The 21,201-nt window shown below is 38.4% G+C and overlaps 1 protein-coding gene across 4 annotated transcripts in view; it reads left to right on the forward strand.

The window, feature by feature from the left end:
- Window positions 1-1,487: 1,487 nt before the first annotated feature.
- Window positions 1,488-21,201, forward strand: part of TPP2 (tripeptidyl peptidase 2) — a 52,852-nt gene continuing 33,138 nt past the window's right edge. For 3 of the 4 annotated variants that reach the window (XR_014956007.1, XR_014956006.1, XM_021530234.4), the window contains exons 1-13: window positions 1,544-1,757; window positions 7,548-7,676; window positions 9,366-9,461; window positions 9,871-9,975; window positions 10,640-10,764; window positions 11,468-11,631; window positions 12,843-12,997; window positions 13,959-14,035; window positions 14,557-14,684; window positions 16,486-16,585; window positions 18,547-18,695; window positions 18,824-18,939; window positions 20,514-20,682. Coding sequence is in view for 2 of the 4 variants with exons in the window: in XM_021530234.4 (XP_021385909.2) it covers window positions 1,596-1,757; window positions 7,548-7,676; window positions 9,366-9,461; window positions 9,871-9,975; window positions 10,640-10,764; window positions 11,468-11,631; window positions 12,843-12,997; window positions 13,959-14,035; window positions 14,557-14,684; window positions 16,486-16,585; window positions 18,547-18,695; window positions 18,824-18,939; window positions 20,514-20,682 (1,675 nt within the window). In the remaining 2 variants the exon portion in view is untranslated. Of the gene's footprint in view, window positions 1,758-7,547; window positions 7,677-9,365; window positions 9,462-9,870; window positions 9,976-10,639; window positions 10,765-11,467; window positions 11,632-12,842; window positions 12,998-13,958; window positions 14,036-14,556; window positions 14,685-16,485; window positions 16,586-18,546; window positions 18,696-18,823; window positions 18,940-20,513; window positions 20,683-21,201 lie in introns of all 4 variants that reach the window. The other variant, XM_021530235.4, reaches the window with a different exon arrangement.

Here is a 21,201-nt window from a genome sequence, read left to right on the forward strand (position 1 = left end):
AAAAAAATGAAGTACACCTATTTGCTAGCAACCCTCCCCCATTACTTCAAGAGAAGGAACAAATGCCTGCTCCATTTCAATGAAGATTAATGTCTCACAAACATTCAATAATTATCTCATCAGACCTGTGAAACAAAAAAAGATAAACAGAAGAACTCTCAGAAGTCAAAATCCCCACTGCTTTACAGTGAATTCACTAACACATTTGTCTGCCAAGGTGTCTCTAAATAGAAACTTTCCTGAAGAAAGCAAAGTGATCCTCCAGAAATCTACCAGGTTTATGTTTATTACCACCTAAAATGGCTGAAGGGGCATGTGTCAGACACTAACAAGGCATGATCCCAAAAGACATTCTGTGTGTGTTTTCTAGGACTCCATAGTTCAGGTTCTTTAGCAAGTTTGTATGTGAGCATGAAAGCTAGAAAAATACCTTTTGAAACCTCTGACCTCTGTTCAAAGTTGAGATTTTCCCTTAACAACATCACCAAAACTTTTATTTTGAGCTTCCAATAGCCTTTAGGTAGTCCTTTCAGCTTGTTTTGGGGTTTTCCCCCCTTTAGATAGTCTTCTGGGTTTGTTTGTTGTTGTTGTTGTTGGAGGTTTTTTGGTTTGTTGTTGTTGGGTTTTTTTTGTTAGGGTTTTTTTGGCTTTCCTTGTTTTGTTTTTGTTTGCTTGTTTTGTGTGGTTGGGGGTTTGTTGTTTGGTTGGGGTTTTTTGGTTGGTTGGTTTTTGGTTTTGGGGGGTTTTACCTGCTCTTTGCTAAACAGTTGCACTGATATTGCCACTGCGGGACCTATTTATCCTGAACAATGAATCAGCAGACAAAAAAAAAAAAAAAAAAAAAAAGAAAAAAAATCATTAAGTATATGTTTGCACATCGGTTATTTGAGTAAAGGAGGCTCAAAGGAGACCTTACTGCTCGCTACAACCACCTGACAGGAGGGTGCAGCCAGGCGGGGGTCGGCCTCTTCTCCCTGGCAGCCAGTGGCAGCCTCAGAGGAAATGGAGAGGAAATGGCCTCAAGGCGTGCGACAGAGGAGGTTCACTTTAGACACCAGGAAGAAATTCGTCATAGAAAGCGTGATTAGATATTGGAATGGGCTGCCCGGGGAGATGGTGCAGTCACAGTCCCTGGGGGTGTTTAAGGAAAGGCTGGACTTGGCACTCGGTGCCACGGTCTGGTAGACACTCAGTGCCATTGCGTTCGGTCATAGTTTAAACTTGATGATCTCAGCGGTCTTTTCCAACCTAAGCGATTCCGCGATACCGTTTTCGGTCAGGAGGACGCCGGACACCCCCGCCCCACAGCCGGGCCGGGCGCGGCGCGGGAAGGTGCCCTCGGCTCCCGCCGCCGCCCTACGTGGCCGCCACAGCCCCGGCGCGTGGAACGCGTCCCTCCCGTGATTGGCTGCCTCCACAGCAGGCCCCGCTCGCCTCGGCTCCCCATTGGTCAGTTTAGCTCCGGCGCTGCTCGCGCCTCGGGCCGCCAGGGGGTGCGCGTCCCCGCGGGCCGGCGGGGTGGCACCGCGCATGCGCCGCCGCCCCGTGGCCTCTCGCAGCCTGTCCCCGCCGGCCCCGCAGCCCGGTCTCGCGCCATGGCGGCCGCCGCCGAGGAGCCGTTCCCGTTCCACGGGCTCCTGCCCAAGAAGGAGACCGGCGCCGCCGCCTTCCTCGCCCGCTTCCCCGACTTCGACGGGCGGGGGGTGCTTCTGGCCGTGCTGGACACCGGCGTTGACCCCGGGGCGCCGGGCATGCAGGTAGAGCAGGGCGGCGGCGGCGCTGGGTCATGGCCGCGGCTCGCAGGGAGCTCCCGAGTCCCGCCGGACCGACCCCGGCAGGACGGGGACGAGCACGGAGCCGGCGCTGGCGCTCGGGCGGCCCGGGGCAGCGGCGGCGAGAGCAGGGGAGGCCCCGGAGGGCTGTCCCGGGCACTGTCCCTGTCCCGGGGACTCGTGGCTGGGTGTCCGCTCCCGGTTCGCGCCCGGCGTGAGCGGGGCTCGGGTGCGGAGGGCGGGAGATGCCGTAGCCGTGGGCTCCGCGCCGGTCACTCCGGGTGCTGCGGTGAGGATCCTCCTCCTCCTAAGCCGTCCACGGGCGTGTTATGGCACTTAAGTCTAATGCATTGGCTGCCTTCTCTCACGCAGAGCTCATTATAAAAGAACGCTTTGTGTTTTTGTTAAACCTTAGCGTTACTTCGGCAGTAGGTAGCTCGAGGCTACACGTAGCCGCCTAGGTCTTTTACATGAAAAGTGCATTTCTGGCACAATTTGCATACCCTTCTCATTTTATTTCTCGTGAGTTTTATTGCAGTAACAGTCTGTATCAAATTCGATTCTGCCAACTTTTTTTTTTTTTTTTTTTTTTTTGATCTGCCAACTTTGTGTTTCCATGTCGGTTTTGTGAATTTCTGTGTGTGATGTTAGTTTGGGCATTTCTCAGCACTTATTTCTTGTAACCCTTGTCTCTTAACATTTCTTTAGCTTGTAAGTTTGCATGTGGCCTTTTGTGTCACTGCTGCTTTTGATTTTTCTCAACATGTTTTCTCTGAGTGATGACAGAAGAGTCCGTGGAAGAATGATTCGGAGTTGTATGCAACTCACTCGGACTCTGAATCCTTTATTTTGTTTTGACTAAGCACGGCTTGTGTTGATTTCTATCTTTTCTTTGGTGTGGAATTAACTCCTTAGTGACTTCATTCAGGGACCTGACCGTGGCAGATCGTTAGTTCCGTGTTCTGAAATTACTCCTTTTGGGATGCAGTGAAGCTAGAGGATGAGGTAAGGGGACAATTTGGGTGGAAGGAAGGACAGCTGTAACTTTGATTGATTTAAGCTAAAATGAAGCTGGTGCTTTTGGCAAGAAGTTTTGGGTAAGTGGGAGAGTAATTGGAAAGCTTAATGAAAGCTAGCAAAAAGGAAAGCATGATAATATCATGGGCAGAGCAGAAGGTAATGGAAGACAATTAAGAAGGTGTGAATATAAATGGAATAATGTGCATAGTTCTGAAGTTTCACATATAAAAGCAAAAAGCCCTTAAGTTTCTAGACATTATGAATGAGTATCATTCTGTATGAATGGTCAATAACAAAACCTCAATATGAATTTATTGACAGTAGTGGGAAGCTTTGTTCTGATATAGGTAACCCAAGGCTCGTTAAGGGGTATTTATGAAGCATCTTGATTTCCGTGTTGACTACATCAGTTTTCTCCAACTTATTTTCTTTTCACACAGGATAAAATTTCAGGTAGTGCAGTAAAAGATTTTTTAGCTGCTAGGTTTCAGCTAGGAGGCAGAGGGCCATAGAGTGTAGAAGTAAAAGATTCAGCGAGGAGGGTGTGGAATTCATGTTGCAGTGGGTGAGTGTAAGTTTGCAGGGTTGTTAGAAAAACTTGTAAAGAAGTGTGATCTTTCCACACTGCCACTTAATAGACCTGGCTTAAGGGGCTTGCTAAAATACAGCCTGGGGAGACTTACTGCACAGGGAGTTATAAAGGAGGCATAGCCAGCACCCAGACTAGAATAGCTTTGTAGGTGTTTTCTTCAGCAAAAGCATGTTATCAGTCTCCAGAGTATTTTTTTTTTTTTTTTTTCACCCCTGTCTTTGCTGCTGCTTTTTCTTACTGTCAGATCCTGGCATAGAGTTAGATCTAGGAGATGTTGAATCAGTTGCAAACCTATAGCAAGATTAATTAGTATTACAACTTTGAGTTCTGGTTAATGACAATAATTATTACAGGCTAAAATGAACTACCCTGATTTGAATATAGTGGAGTTCTTAGTCAGAACAAAACAGTTAATTTCTTTGCTGCTCCCTTGTGTTTCATTCCTGAGTAGGGTTCCTTTGTTTGTTGATTCTCTGACTTGGTTTGTAAACATTGATGGCACTGGCACTGTTTGTTCCCTTTTTGAGGGACAGAGTTTAACAGGGAAATATCATTATGTTTCTATTCTTCCCTGGATGCTTGCTGCTGTAGAGAGAATAATTAACAAAACCTTCTTAGGCCTGTTGTCGGTTGGTTGTCTTTCTTTAACGCATAAAATGTTAATCTAGCTTGTACTTACTTTCCTTTTCTTTATGAATTTTTTGTAACCCTAGAGAATTTCCCTAGGGAACCCAGTGCCCCCTAGGGAATTCCTTCTACCTCCTCTTCCATTGCTTTTCCACCAGTTGGCACCAACTGTAAAGTTTTGCTTGCCTGCTTCTTTCATATGAGATTTTCTCCTTTCAGTCCTCTTGGTAGAATGTATTTCCTACTGTCTGCCGAGTCATTGTTTGTAATTACTTATTAAGGCACAGTGACTGATTAAATTTTAGGTGCATTTAATGGAGTGTTGTGGTTGTATATGTATAATCTTTGTTCAGCCCTTCCCTGTGCTTTTCCCTTTCCTTGTTCCTATTGTGGTTTCTTATGTTTTATGATAGGTAAGTCAATTCATTTAGCTTCTTGCAAATTTGTTTATTTTGTGAAGTGGCATTTAGAATTATTAATTACTACCATTAACTTATACTTTTATGTGACAACTTTTTAGCAGTAGCAGCTAGTTTGGTTTTACATGCTTTTCAGCACTGAGTTAAAAAAAATTGCTTGGAATTTATTTTATTTATGATGATGATGATCAGCTGTCCCGTGACCAAAGTGCTGAAGAACTTGTTCACCTCTTGTGACTGCGGTAGCTGTCAGTTGGAGTCAGTGATTCTATGGGCTGGCAAAAACATGCTAAAATGCTTCTGGCTTTCCTTTTTCTTGTGTTGTGATTGTGATAGATACTGGTGCTCCTCTACTTCTATTATAACTTGCATCAGTTGCCAGGATTATGCACATAGATTAATTTTAGTGTTCTCAGTTTACTAATATATCTTCTTTACAAAGTCAGAACTAACATGTAAGTAGGATTTTAAAACTTCAAGCAGAAATGTATAACAGTAAAGTAGTTTTCAGTTTTAAACTACTAATTTGTTTTACAAATGCCTATAGGCAAGCCATAATAATTAAGGCAGGATTAGGGTTTTTTTTCTAAACACAGTATAAAATATTTTTAATTGAATAAAAATTCTTTTTTTTTTAATTTTAATGCAAAATGTACTAGAATGTACCTTCTGTCTGTAATCAATTGATTACTTCAGGATTCTTCTGTTCGCATAAGAAAATTGATCAAGGTCACTTGACTTTTTTTTATTATAATTTTAACTCAGAATTAAAAGATTTGCAAAAGAAAACTGAGCTGAACTCTTAAGTTTCACTCTGGCCTTGCTGCTGGTGGGCAGTGTGCCGAAGAGCAGTTCATGGCAGCAGGAGCTGCTGTATCGGTTACTTGCACTGAATTACCGTGAACCTGTCTGGATTGCTGCTGTGAGGAATTGAGCCTTAGACCAGCTGAAACTCTGAGTTTCTTGTGTCTGACTGAAAGACTGATCTGTTGGTTCTGACAGTACAAACTCACATGCATGTGTGGGCCTGCTAGGTTTCAGCTAGGAGGCAGAGAGCCATAGAATGTAGGAGTTGCACCTTGTCTTTCGGGCTAGGAAACAACTTCTAAAACTACCCAAGCTTTCTGCAGCATAAATCTGTGTTCTGGCCGCCTGTTGTTGTACAACTTGCCTCCTTCAAGCAAGTCACCTTGGATTACATTTTCATTCTTGTTTCCTTGTACTTTGATGACTGAGTAGTTGGATTTGAGTAGAGGCATACTGAAGAATGTCCAGTGCTGCTAATATCAGGATTGGCTTGTAGTTGCTTTAGTATTGCAGCAGCTCTTTTGTGTTAATTGTGGTCAACATTGAAGATATTAATTACAAATGTTTGAAAAGTGTATAATTTAGTGTCTACACACTGTTCCCCAAGTAAATTTTCACTGCTGTGTAGCTATCGTTCAGTTGATGTTTTACCAGATTAAGATACTCTAAAGATTTTCTCCAGTGAACTTGAATTTCTATGAACAGAGTGTTGGTTTCTGCCATGAAAGTTCATCCCTAGCAAGCCTATTCAAAAGCAGTATTTGTTAGCTTCTGGGAAATTAAATTGATGCTGTTTTTGTGGTTGCTATGGGGTTGGAATATTTATTTTTAAGCTGTTTAAGCCTGTTTTCATTGGGGATGTTGCTTGTTATTTTTCTGCGTTGGTTTTTTGTTGTTGAGTTTCTAGGAGGTTGTTTTTTGGGTTGTATGGGTTTTGGTTAGGCTTATGTTTGTTGTTTGTCTTTTTTTAAGCTATGAATTTGAGGCCATGGAAGTATCTATCCTTGTTTGCTGAGATGTGATAAGAGTCTGACTCTTGTCCTTTTGGCAGCAGCAGAGTGACTCTTATGAAACAGTTTGAATATGTCAGTAGCTTCCAGTAGCTGAATTCACAATTCCAGAACATTATTGGAACAAAACAACCTTCCATACATTATGTCTAACTTCAAAATTATTGATAGAGAATAAAGGCAAAAATGCCATATATTTAAATGGTAGAAAACAACAAATGTTGCTGCTTTTCTGAATATGAAGCTTTTTTCACCTTCAGTGTAGTTCATGTATAGGGAATACTAGGAAAATGATTGAATCATCATTTTTTAAATCAGTCTTTGATAAAGAACTGTAAAAACATGTGTATATGATGCTCATTTCATAGAATTGTAGAATGGTTTGGATTGGAAGGGACTTTGAAAGGCCACCTAGTCCAACCTCCCTTCAGGGAGCAAGGACATCTTCAACTAGATCACATTGCTCAGAACCCCATCCAACCTGACCTTGAATGTTTCCAGGCATGGGGCATCCACTGCCTCTCTGGGCAACCTGTTCCAGTGTTTCAATGTTCTTACAGTGAAAAATTTCTTCCTTATAACTAGTCTGATAGTCTCCTTTAGTTTAAAGCCATTCTTCCTTGTCCTACCACTACCTGTGTCATGTAAAAAGTTGCTTCCAGATTTCTTATAGGCTCTCTTTAGGTTCTGGGAGGCTTCTGTAACATCTTTCCAGACTCCTTATAGAAGTATTAGGTGTATGTAGCTGTAGCTACTAACAGTTCAAGTGGATTAAAACACATAGAAGAATCTTTGAAACAGGAAAAATAAGGTAATAGTAACTTGTGTCCCTTTTGGGTTCCTTTAAGCTCAATTAAGAGATTCCAGTTTGTGAGAGTTTGTACTTCAGTACCTGTCATTTTCTTACTGGTGCACTCATTGCTATAAAATTTATCCAGAATGAGGCGTCACAAATAACACAGCAAATAATATGAAAACAAATAGTAATTCTTGCAAATATAGTTTTTGCAAATTTAGGCTTGGTTTTAAATTGAGGCTGCCTGTGCTTTGTTGATACACTGTTTTTACTTTTTTTCTCTTCTAAATCTTTGTTAGAAATTTTGTATGAACCAGAAAGAAGGACATGTTGGTCTTAGTTCTTTGAAAATTTATCTTGTGTTCAAGTTGATTTTATTTTCTTCAGTTAAAGATTGGGTGTCTGAAAAAGCTAGTTGATATTTTTAACGACAAAACTTTCCTGGTTTGTGTGCTAAAAGGTAATCAAGTGCATTTTCCAATTTTTCTGTGCTCATATTTTCAGATTACAACTGATGGGAAACCGAAGATAATTGATATAATTGACACTACAGGCAGTGGTGATGTAACTACATGTACCATTGCAGAACCTAAAGATGGAGAAATTATTGGTCTTTCTGGAAGAACTTTAAAAGTGAGTATTTGGTGGTACAGAGAAACCACTGAAGATCTTCTTTGGTTAACAGCAAATTTAGCATCTGTTTTGGTTTTTACTGAAGGTACTTCCTTTTAATCAGATGTTGTGGTTTAAACTCTACTGGCAGCTAAGCACCATAGAGCTTCTCACTCAGCCTTCCCCTGACAGTATGGGGAGAAGAGACTCAGAGGGTGAAATTGAGAAAACTTACATGTTGAGATAAAGACAGTTTAATAGGTAAAACAAAAGCCTTGCATGCAAGCAAAGGAAAACAAGGGATCCATTCACCACTTCCCTTGGGCAGGCAGGTGTTCAGCCATCTGCAGGAAAGCTGGTCTCCACACAAATGGTGACTTGAATATAAATGCCATCACTCTGAATGACTCCCCTTCTTCCTTCTTTCCCCAACTCTATATACTGATCATGATGCCTGTGGTCAAGTAGGGATCAGTTGTCCCAGCTATGTCCCCTCCTAAATCCTTGTTCATCTCCAGCCTGCTCACTGTTTGGGATGGGTGAGAGAAAAAGGCTTGACTCTGTGCAAGCACTTCCCAGCAACAGCTAAAACATCCCTGAGTTATTAAGGGTGTCCAGCACAAATCCAAAACAGCTCCATATCAGCTACTGTGAGGAAAATCACCGCTAGCCCAACTGGAACCTGCTAACCTGATCTTACCCAAACCTAATGATTTATTTGCTCATTTTCATGCAGATTGCTTAGTGGTTTTTACACTTTTTATTTCTAATATGTTCTGTAGCTGAATAGGGGTGTGTACAGGGCTTTTTGGGGGGCTTGGTAATCATTCAACTATTTGTTCAAAACAGTATCTGATACAGCTTTGGAAATTGGCTGAAGAAAATGTGCTAGTGTGCTTTAAAAATATCAGATATGGTAGTGTCTTTAAAAGTGCTAGTATTTTCCACATTTGTGTAAGCTACAAGAGTAATTGTGTTAAGCTCGTGGTGAATGGATTTAGAGACTGAAAAATCTGTGAAGACCTAGCTGTAGACTCACTGAATTCTCACTATGCATAGAACAGAAATGCTGTAGGGCTTCCAGAAAGGACATGAAATCCAGTAGACGTCTTGAGTACACAGAACTAATGTTGCTAACATGTTCTTGATTTCCTGATTGGATTTGTGATGTAATATGGGGGCATCACATCTTTCTGTCTATCCATGCTGTCAGCTTTCTTCTTAATTTTGCACAGAAGATGATTGTAAGGCTGAATCTGTTGCTCTAGTGGATGAGTGGATCCTGATATACAGAGTCTAAATTGTATCAATTGTGAAATGAGATGTTCAGATGTATGCCATGGCTTCCAACCATACTCGCTCATATTAGGTTTCACTTGCAGTACTGTAATTTCCCCAGACCTCTGCCCAGCAAATTTAATGAAGCTGGGGCTTTGTGTTTTAAAAGTAGATTATCAGAGCAACTAATGCTTAAAGATGTTCAATGGCAGTGTCACATGAACTGATACTGATTTTTTGGGAGCTGGATTGAAAATGCCATGCCATGTTGTTGGAAGAGTGCAGTATTTACTGTTATGGAGACAGGGAATTAAATTGACAATATTTGCAGATTTGTTCTGCTAAGCTCTCTTACACAGTGTGGGGCTTTTTTGTTTGAGGAGTTGTTTTAATGCCATTAGGTAACCTATTTCTAAATGTACTTTTCTATAGATTCCAGCAAACTGGATAAATCCTTCAGGCAAATATCACATTGGCATAAAAAATGGCTATGATATCTATCCTAAAGCTCTTAAGGAGAGGATTCAGGTAAGGGTTAATTATCTTTTCTTTCTGGTATATAGTAGTATTTTACAGTTCTGTTTCTTAATTTTGTTAGAATACTGCAGCATGTGATTTGCTAACATACTTGGACTGCTAACCAGCACTTGAACACTATTCTCACTGATTTTTATTCATTCCATTTCTTTTGTGATTTTTTTTCAGAGCAATAGGGGGTGGCTTAGGAGTCTTCCTCACAGTAGTCCTTTGAGGCAAGAAGTGCAGAAATTACTGATACCCCTTTTTTTTTATTGTGTGGCACTTTATGCTTATTTATACTATTGTATGGAACTTTTTTAGCCTTCGTCTCAAATCAGAATTTTCAAATTATCTTTATAGACTTCAACTTTGACATACGTTACTCAGTATGTTGGGGAACATCTGTTTTATTTTGCAGAAAGAGCGCAAGGAAAAACTCTGGGATCCTGTTCATAGGCTAGCTCTAGCAGAGGCCTGTAGGAAACAAGAAGAATTCGATGCTGCTCATAGCTCTCCCTCACAGGTTTGCTTCAAGTCTAAATTTATGAACTTGTTCTTTACAATAGTTTGTTACTGGTTGACAGGATTAAAATGTTTAATTATATGCGTGAAGGAAAGGTACTTTTGAGTATTTTGGCAGATAATTTACCAATCAGTATATCTTCTGATTAATTTTATAAGTCTTTATATTCATGGTTGTTTGGTTTGCTTAGTGTTGCTCACTTTTGAGAGTTAGTGTCAAATATGAAAATGGTATTGCTTCAAAAAATTTGTTGGGTATTTTCAGTAATTTTTATTTTTAATTTCATGTGCTATGTTTTGAGGCCACCATCCTTTCCATGTTCAAAACTTGAATTTTCTAAACATATTCTTACCTTTGTAAATGATATACTATTTCAATGAAGTACCAGAAATGCCTCAGATACTACTTCATCATTTAACAGTCTTTAAGAAAATAATGACTTTAAATGTTACATTTACAGAAATTAGAAGTAGTTGTATATAAAAGGCCATGAATAAATAGTGCACTGTTGAAAGCCATTGAACTTCTAGATGTTTGTGACTCCTAGGATAGTCTAACATTCCTGAGAAGGTAGTGGAAAAAATGTATAGCAGTAGAAAGAATACAAGATTACCTATCTTGTAATAATTTTTGAAATAATCTGGATTTATTTTTGCCTTATTAGGTAAATAAGCTAATAAAGGAAGAACTTCAAAATCAAGTGGAATTGTTGAATTCTTTTGAGAAGAAATACAGTGATCCGGGCCCAGTGTATGATTGTGTAGTGTGGTATGATGGTGAGACTTGGAGGTAAATGGCTAAACTTGTCTAAAATGTCTTGTTCTTTACATAAAACAGTAGTTTGCACTGAAGACTTGTTACCTTTTATATCTACCCTCTTTATAGAGGTCTTAAGTATTTTTCACTTTAAAATAATCCTGCTGTATCAGTTGAATTTCTTGACAAAATTTTGGTCTCAAATGAAGATGGGACAGAATAAAGTCTTATTGAAGACAGTGCGATATGAGTGTAAGTTTACAGGATTTCTCTTCTGAAGCAGAATAAAACTGTTTTGACTATCTAGTGGTGATGTAAATTAAACAAAACAGGTGTCTGTGCACAGACTTCAGGATGTAACATGGCACATTTCTTTACTGATAATGTGCTTCGTACAAAACAGAAAACTTCAAATGTTTGTGTACCAGCACTGAGCATGGACGTTTAGAAAAATTTCTTCCTTGACCTTGCATAAATTTTCATACTCCTGCTTTTCAAATACAGATTTATTTGAATTTAGTAGTATTTGAAAATTATTTTGTTTAGAAAACTTCATAGTTTCTGAATCTTAAGCATAAAAAACCAGGTTTTAAAGTAGTTGCTTAAAGAACTATTTAAAGATATCATAAACACAGAACCAAACTTCTTAAAGTCTTTTTGCTATGCTCAGCTAGAGAGGGTAGGTAACCAAACATTTGCAGCAGCTGGGACATTGTCTGTTTGTTTTTGTCAACAGAGCCTGCATAGATACCAGTGAGAGTGGTGATTTAACTAACTGTACAGTGCTGAGAACCTACAAAGAGGCTCAGGAATATGGATCTTTTGGGACATCTGAGATGTTGAATTATTCTGTGAATATATATGATGATGGAAATCTCCTTTCCATTGTGACAAGTGGAGGTAAATGAAAATAATCTTAAAAACATTTTGCTGCTAAGTAGGTATCATGAGAAACAGTAATTTGTATTGAGTCCTGTTTCTGATACTTGGGATGGCTTGAGGCAGCTGTCATAGTACAGCATTTGTTATTATGACTTTTAAGATCAATACTTATATTTTCTGAACTAAATTTATAATTGCAGCTCATTACCAAACTTGCTTGCATTTTTGTATGAAGTATTGTCAACTTTATGCACATAAGCTTGTATACATAGAACATGCATACTTGTACATGCATCTTAAAGCCTAAACTAAAGAGAATCTTTTTTTAAAAGACCTTTTTTGTTTTGTTTGTTAAATATAGTGTGATGATTGATTTATTTGTAGATGCTCTCCTTTGTACTTTTATACTTTAAGAGTCTTAACTATAGTATCCATGAACAAAATGGCTATTATCTTAATTTAGGTTAATGCAAACTTTTTTGTTACGTCAGGTGTCACTATAGCTGTAGCTCCAACCACTCTGAACCTGTTTTAGAGTGTTCTTTAAATAATCATGGTTTGTTCTGGAAGCAGACAGAGTGGTTGGGATGGTATGGATGCATTTGCTTTGAAAAATGCTCCTAATTCCTCATGAAACTATCCCATCTCAGTAGAGCTACATAACCTGTTCAGGTTTCTAAATAGATGGCAACTTTTCTGAAATGTTCCTTTTTATGTTTCTGTACAGTTCTCTCTTCTGTTCTTAATCCTTCCTACCTGAGTTGTCTCAGGTGTAGTATTCATAACTTTGAGTAGGAAGTGTTAGCCTTCAAAGTAACTTTAGTTAGTGTAATTAAGTTAATTCTTTATTCCTCTCTTCCTGCTGCCTCCTTTCTCTCCTTAAAAATACAATTTGCCTCACCCTATTGATCCAGCCTGTCCAGATCCCTTTGTAGAGCCTTCCTGTATTCCAGCTGATCAGCACTCTTGCCCAGTCTGTTGTTGTCTGCACAGTGACTGAGGATGTTCTCAATCCCCTTGTCCAGGTCATCAAAAAATATTAAACAGGGTTGGCTCCACTGATGAGTCTTGGTGAACACTGTCACCCTTTTGGTATCAGTAGCACTGGTGACTGGCTACTGACTGGATTTATGTGCTTACAGCTCAATAAGTTAAAATTAATTGAACTGTAGCATATTGAATTCTTACAGATTAAGTCCACTAAAAATACATACTTTTCATTTGCACAGGAGCACATGGAACGCATGTGGCTAGTATTGCAGCTGGATACTTTCCAGAAGAACCAGAACGAAATGGTGTGGCTCCTGGAGCTCAGATTCTTGCAATCAAGATTGGTGATACAAGACTAAGTACAATGGAAACTGGCACTGGTCTAATAAGAGCTGTGGGTATTTCACTGACTGATTAATCTCAGTAGTGTGTCTTAAGTATAGAATATTGTGAAACTTCATGCCCTGCTTTTTTATAGGCTTATGGTTTTACAGTATTTCCAGCAAAAATACCAAAAAATGAAAAAACAACAATGCCATCCCCCCAAAAAAAACCAAAAAGCCTTCAAGCAATAAATAACACAGCCAAACCCCCTAAAAATAACTAGAAATGTGTTTTAAAGCATATTGTAATACTAGTGTTTTAATTTAAAACAAAACTTACATTGCGTAGAACACTTGGAGATCTCCAGGCTAACAGACTTGCAGTGTCTGACTGGCTTGATGCATGACAGAAGTTACTTCCAACTTGCTTAAAGTTCTTTGTGTTTTCAATGCATCTTTTATAGTTACTCAGATAACTATAGAAGACAAGTATCTACCTATGTTGCTGTATTTGTGTTAACTTTTTTTCTTAAGAGTGAGGAAAAATATAATTCCTTTTAGTGATGAAAGACCAAGAGCTTTTCTGTATAATGAGTTGATAAGGAAAAATTTTACACAAGAAAAGGGTATAAAAATAGAGGACTATGTTTGTGATCCATAGGATATTTTGCTGTAGCAACATGAACAATAATTTTTTTGCAACTTTTTGGAGTTCAGGCAAACTGCACAGGAAAGGAGAATTTTGTGTTCTTGAGATAATGCTGGTGCTGTCTGCAGTTTTCTCTTAGGGCAATGTCTTGATTTATAACTGGGAACATGGCAAGAATAAGGCTTTTCAGGGAAGAGGTTTCTTAGTTCTTAGGGAAATTAGCACTTATCTGGCTGCAGTAAATTATTTTCTAGATTCAAGAGATTTATCTGTCTTTCTTAGATATGTAGCAAATAAATTTAAGCAGATGCTTTCTGGCATTCCTGAAGTCACTTTAATTCTTTGACAAGCATATATTTTGACTTCCATTTTTACTTTATCAGATGATAGAAACAATAAAATACAAATGTGATCTTGTCAACTACAGCTATGGAGAAGCAACACACTGGCCAAATTCTGGGTGAGTAGTACTGTGATTAAAGTATTTTAATTTCACAGAGGTGGAATTGTGTTTGTTGAGTTTTCTGTAAGTCAGCTAGTAGCTATCATCCAAGCTCACATGATTCATAAGTTAGAAACTGTGCACTATAAATTTTAAACTGGCTTTGAAAGAAGTAAACCCATTGAAAAAGCTTTTAATTTATAATATGTATACAGATATATTATACATGGATTTATAACACATATTCAAATAATATTTTAGCATAAGAAAGAACTTTTATAGTTGCAACACCACATGATGTGTGGGGTATTTTTTTTAAGACCTAGGATCACTACATAGTTTTCTCTCCTTTTTGAAACCAGAAGATATTTTTGTGGTCAGCTTCTTTACTGGAACCGCCTCTGCTAGGTATGGGAAGCAGGCTGCATAAGCTTCCTTGTTTGGTGGATGGTCAAAGGTTGTACTAAAAATGGGAGCTTTGTCCTGTGGAAGAAAGCAATATTGTTGGGTAAATGATTGATTTCTTTCTCTTACTTCAGGAGAATTTGTGAAGTGATTAATGAAGCAGTGTGGAAACACAATGTAATCTATGTTTCAAGTGCAGGAAATAATGGTCCTTGCCTTTCTACAGTTGGATGTCCTGGTGGAACTACGTCTAGTGTAATAGGTAAATAATTAATTTAGAATTTTTTTTGACAGTATTCAGCTTCTGCCTGTTCAAACTTTGTACTTCTGTTGCATTTTTGATTGCTGAACTAAATCTAAAAAATTGCCTGCTGAGCTGCAAGGTTAATTCTGAGAGAGACACTTGCTCTATGCTTAGGTATACAAATTTAGATTGTTATCTTCTTACAATTCAAAACCTTACATATGTAGAAAAGTAGTAGGAGGCAAATGGTCTTGATTTAACTTGGCTTTGTGTAAAATTTGCAAAAGAAATCTTTGGTTTGACTTATTTGAATATTTCAAGAATACTTTTTCAACTGTAATTGTCTAAGCATGCTGCTTTGCTCCAACAAATAGCTGCTGGTAAATGCAACATATGAAAATATGATTCTAAGTTGGATTCTAAGAAGTCTTCTGGAAAGTATTGCAATGCATTTTAAATTGTCAGAATTACAGTTTTTTTTCATCTGTCTTCATCAGATACTCTTATTTTTAATGAAGCAAATGTTTTTAATTTGGATAGAAAATAATCCCATGCTAGGATCTAGACAAGTCCTTGTAGGGGAGGCATTTTTCCAGCTGCAGTACCACTGCTGTGCAAGTCTATTATTGTCATTAAAATTCTTTTTCTGTTGGACTAATATATTGGTTTTGATATTTTAGTGAAAGATTGAGTTATAAGATTCAGCAAAATGTCCAGCATGCGGGGGTAGCTTCCTTAGTCTTAATTTTTATATAAATCCTTTATTGTCTCACTACTGCATTACAGAGGATGCTTATTAAGCATCAGAATTCTTATGCAAGGAGACCAGTGTTTAAGGAGACTAGCATGAAGCCTTGGAAGCTGGAGAGATGCTATTCCAGGGCAGCTAGTAGAATTAATGCTGATTACTTTCTGAAAGTTAATCTGCTGTTAATTCACTATTGAGATTGGGGGTTGGAACTGGAACTAACAAGCTCTTTTCAGGTCTGCAGTGGCTTTACTCTTACAGTGCATCTACTCTGTCAATTCAACTTCATTGTGTCACTCTAAAGACTGGGTGATTATTCACTCTGCAAGCCAAGTAGTTTGCTGCCGTCCTCCATCTGGAGTGAACCAGATAGTTTTTGGTTTTTGAGGGTAAAGCAAAATACAGCTGATGGGTCGGCTTAGTTCACACAGACAGACATGGACCTTGCCAAATTTGTCAGCTTGGTTATGGTAGTTTTGTACCACAGCGGTAGTGCTTGTGCTGTAAACAAAATCATGGTTGCACTGTGCATCCTTGGCATTCTCTTCTACAAATGCTTTTTTATTGGGCTTTGATGTAGACATTTACAAACTCTGTGCACTTGGAACTGATATCCAGTAAAGACTGTCTCTTGACTGAGATGTGTGGATATGGCCATTTGCTCCAGGGAGTGTAAATGGGAGCCATGTGAACATGAGCCAATTCACATGGATTGCTCTGACGTGCAGTTGGTAGTTTGTGGCAGAGCAGTGTAAACAGAGGAAAGGGGTGCAGGAGAGAGAGAAGACACATACAAGTTACCTGTTGTGAGAAGGTTATATTCCAGTGGAATAAAAGTGAAACTTGGAGTTTGCATCATATTTTACTGTTATGCAATGTGCCCATCAGCATTGTTACTGCATAACATGATGCTTTGCACTTGGCTTGCAAAAATAACTGGATTTAATGAGATGGAAAATGTGTATTACCATTTTAAATGTCAAGCAAGAATTCTTCTCATAAAGAAGCACTTTGCTTTAGTTCTTAATAAAACTTCATATTACATCTAAAACATTTGAATGTTTTTTGCAGGTGTTGGTGCCTACGTGTCACCTGACATGATGGTTGCTGAATACTCTTTGAGAGAAAAACTGCCAGCCAATCAGTACACTTGGTCATCCAGAGGGCCTAGGTAGGTTATATTCCAAGAACAATTGATTACTTTGTAGTTCAGGTGATAAAACTCAAAATCTAAAATTGGTCACTAATAGCAAAATGAAAGTATTTCTTTCCTGTGAAAAGAGCATAACTAGCCTGCTCTTCTAGTTACACCTTTGTATGTTGGGATCTAGAACTGATGGAGTAGAGGGAATAGCATGGAGCTGCCTCAGCACAGCCTGTATTTTTCAGAAAAGTATTTGGGTGTAGATCTAGTCAAAGATTATAAAAGTTACGGAAAGGTTGTTTGGGAATTTGTGTTTTTTTAATTTACTTTTTTCTATAGCATTTATTTAATTGAGTTAGTGTGGTGAAGTTAAATGTGCTATAAGTGATGAAGATTAAAATAAACACTGTTACTGCAGTGGTGTTACTTCTGGCTTCAGTAACATTGCTGTGACGGTATAATTTGGGGGTTTTGTTTTGAGTTCAGTAGAGGTGTGAGTAGGCAGAAAAAATTGCTTTCTACCTTATATTACAGAAAATTTTCTGAAATGTGTTAAAGAAATTTTAAGGACAATGTAAACTCCAAATTTTATTTCATTTCTCAGAATCATCTGATAGTAATGTGATAGACAAATAAAAAAAATAGCAACATCTCTTCTTGAGTTCTTGCCTGTGTTCAGACTTGGGAATTGTTCTCTAGCTGTTCTGGTGTTTGTATGTTTACAGGCAAATATATTGTTTCAAGAATCTTACTATGAAGGATTGTCATGTTTTGTGTAGAGAAAAGAGAAATGTGCTCTCTGCTTTCAGCTGAGGAAGGGAGATTGATTTGTAATAAATTTTGATAGACACACACACGCACACATATATAGATCACTTTTTGTGTGCTTAGTCACTGTGCTGTGTAAAATAATCAGCTGAAAGACCAAGTCTGGCCAAAGGAGGATTCTCCTTGTTTAGGGTGCAATATGCAGATGATTAGAGAGTTCCTAAAGTTTGCTAGAGTAGTCTTGATGCAGGGATCAGTCTATCCCAGAAAGCAGTAGAGGCTTTCAGGCAGTGGTGTGCACTGCTTGTCCAGAGGTGTTGGGCTGCAGAACCTTTTTATGGGTTTATATACGGCTGTCATAAAATATGTCCAAATGTCACATTGCAGTATCATACTTAGAATATGCTGAGTTCAGACAGATTTTAGACATATGAAGCTCTTACTGTGGGATATAAGTACCCTAAAATATCCTGCTTTTCTACAGAACTTAATAACTCTGACACAGGGATATCCTCATTTAAGTAGTGCAATTTTTGTCTATCCAGAGCAAGAAAGATGGAGCATATCTGGCTCACAGAGTTGAAAACTAGGTGCTACTAACTCTGCCATAGGCACACAGTTGCTCTGTTCTTAAATATGCTTGTGGAGTTTAGGGATCAGGCCCAGCTGATCCTGGCCTACTTCTTGACATTACTCTTTATATGTTCTCCCCTTGTCCTCTTGTCACAGGCTTGTCAATTCAAAACTTGACCTGGTAGTGAACTGTCAGCATGAAAAATTAGAAGTCTAGGTTTTGGATCTTTTCTAGCCTTCCTCCCCCTTTTACTATTTTTCTTTAGAAGTAATAACCATTGAATAGGCTACATGGAATGCTAATTTATTTGTTGAAGTGTTTAACAGGTTGGTTCATGTGCATTTTGTAATTCAAATCCCAGGAAGTATTCTGCTGGGTAAACTCAAGCCTGGTGGAAAATACTGAAGGAGTAAAAATTAAGAAACCTCTCACTGTAAAACAGGCACTGCTGATTAACATGACATTTTAAATTCTTAGTTGGTGGCATGCTTATTCTTGGGTTTAATGGGTTAATGGATTTAGTGAAGTAAAATATAGTGAGAATTTTCTAAAGCAAATTTGTTTTAAAAAAGTACTGACAACTTTATCTTAAATTGTGTAAAAAAAAAAAAAAATTGGTGTTTTAACCATTGCTTTTTAATGCTAGCACTGATGGAGCCCTTGGAGTAAGTATCAGTGCCCCAGGAGGTGCTATTGCTTCTGTTCCAAACTGGACTCTGCGAGGAACACAACTCATGAATGGCACATCCATGTCTTCTCCCAATGCATGTGGAGGCATTGCATTAGTATTGTCAGGTAAAGTGCTACAATGTTAAACATTGATGCATCATTTAAAAGATGTTAGATACTTCTTCCTCTTAAAAAAATGCTGTCACTTTCAAATATTTTCTTATATTCAGTAACACTCTTAATTTTAATTTCAGGACTCAAAGCTAATAATGTTCATTACACTGTTCATTCTGTTAGAAGAGCATTGGAAAATACTGCAGTGAAAGCTGAAAACATAGAAGTATTTGCACAAGGACATGGTATTATTCAGGTACTTGAAAGCAAAAAAAAAAAAAAAAACAACCCAGTATAATATAAATAACTGCTGGTGAAAAACTAACCCACAAAACAGCTTTTGAGGTGATCTCACTCAGTTTGTTGCATACTACTTGATTCTCAAATCTCACTGCGGGAGAGGAAGGGAATGTAGTGAGAGCGGAGGAAGAATGAGAAGGTTCTTCCAGTTTCAGCATGCAGTTACTATAAAATAAATGTGATAACCGGACACATTCTTAGGCTGATCAAAAAGATACATGGCCATAAAAATAGGATGTACGTTTTTATCATCTGCATGTGAATTTAGGCATCACATGGGCACCTAAATTCTGTCCTAATGTCCACAAGGGTTTTTCAGTATTATCAGAGACAGCTGAACTTAATCTGTCCAGACAAAACCTGTAAATTCTGGGCAGTGAAAACAGCTGGTACAGCTGCAGTTGTACAGGGACTTTGCTGCAGGCCTGCACTAAACAGTCTGAGTGCTCTTTGTTTCCTGTGGATGTCAGAGTAGTTTGGAAATCTGTGATGTAATCCTCTGTATGATAAAGGCTTACTGAGTGTCTCTCTATCCATATGTTCTTAGAGAGCTGGCCGTGGTTTTTTCCTACAGTCACTCCTGTTCTAGTCTAATAGAAGTACTAAGATTTTTCTCTTGTGCTTCAAAATGCCAGATATTAAATGCTTAACCCAAAATTCATGTTCTGGAGATGCTAGAACCTAGTAGGCAATGCCTGTTAAGCACATCTGTAATGCTGAGTTTGATAAAGAAAGCCGCAATAGTGGTAGCCATATCAAAGGAAAAATAAAATACAGCAATCATACTTGATTTTTTAGTAGCTTGTGACTAAATCATGTGTTAAAATGTGGTTATAATTGATCTTGGAGATGAGGAATTTGTCCACTTTTCTCAAAGGAGAGTGCCCTAATCTTCACTGGTGAAAGTACCTTGCTATCAAGTAGAAGAGAATTTTAAGATATTTGTAGTCAGTAAAATAGCAAGTGAGGTGGAAAGGGTGTCTTTTTAAAACAAGAAGGTGAATTTGTTATGTGAATTTATTGTGGCACCTCATGTACTTAGACCCAGAACTGGATTTCATGACCAGATTCTTTTACTTCATATCAATATATGAGACTTGTACGGGTATTCCATTGCCTGTCTCCTTTGAATTGCTCAACCTCTTATCGTATAAGAGTTTTAAATGTTTTAACTAGTGTTGCTCCACCTGTGAAAAAGTCACCTAAATTAGAATAGTAGGTTGGGCCTTGAAGTCCTCTTCTTCAAAGTCATGTCTGAATAGGAATCTTTTTATGGATTTATAGCAGAAGAAGCTCAGCCTTGTTTGTTTTTTCAAATGTTCTTGGCTTTCTGGTTTCTCAGTGGCTATTGCAGACTGTGAAAATTGTGTAATTTTCTGAGTATCATGCAATCACATGTTGCTCAGTTAGCATGTGAGGTACTTCATTGTTTCTTGCTGTGCTAGCTAAATACTTCATATTGAAGAAAATATGCATAAATTGCTATTAAGTTGAAATTTGTTAATTTTGAACTTGCTCTTTCTAACATAGGTTGATAAAGCCTATGACTACCTCATTCAGAATTCATCATTCACAAGTAACATCGGCTTCACAGTTACTGTCGGCAGCAACCGTGGAATCTACCTCAGAGATCCAGCCCAGATAGTGGCACCATCTGATCATGGGGTTGGCATAGAACCTGTCTTTCCTGAGAATACAGGTAGGAAAGAGCTTTTATAGGTGGAGATGCAGAGAAATACAAATGTCAACTTGAAACAGAAAGCCATAATAACTTGTGCAGATGAAAATAAGGTTAACTTTTTTTCCCACAAACCCTTTTGCCCTGCTTCATTTAATAAAAATTGGAACTCACTGAGAGACTGAGTTATGTTGTATTCAAAAAGGGAGCCATATGAGAGCTTGTTATAAGTTTATTCCTTTCCTAAACCAGTGGTCATCAAGAAGGTTGGCATGTGACAAAGGTATGAGTTTATTTAGGGGCAGAAGGGATATGAATTGGGGCAGGTTATTGACCCTAAATAACTTACTTGCTTGACTTTGCATTACATTGCTGTCGGTGCATTTTAAACTTAACATGTGGCACAAAATAATTGTTCACTAGACTTTTATAGGAAATAAGCAATCTAAAAACAGGCATTTGCAATGAATTACTGGCTCATAGGTGTTTCTGTAGTTTTTCCTGGTGCTTTGTCTGGTTATTTCTGTGCTTTGTCTGGTG

Source organism: Lonchura striata, chromosome 1, assembly GCF_050655825.1.
Source record: "Lonchura striata isolate lonStrDom1 chromosome 1, ASM5065582v1, whole genome shotgun sequence".
Lineage (NCBI taxonomy): Eukaryota > Metazoa > Chordata > Aves > Passeriformes > Estrildidae > Lonchura > Lonchura striata.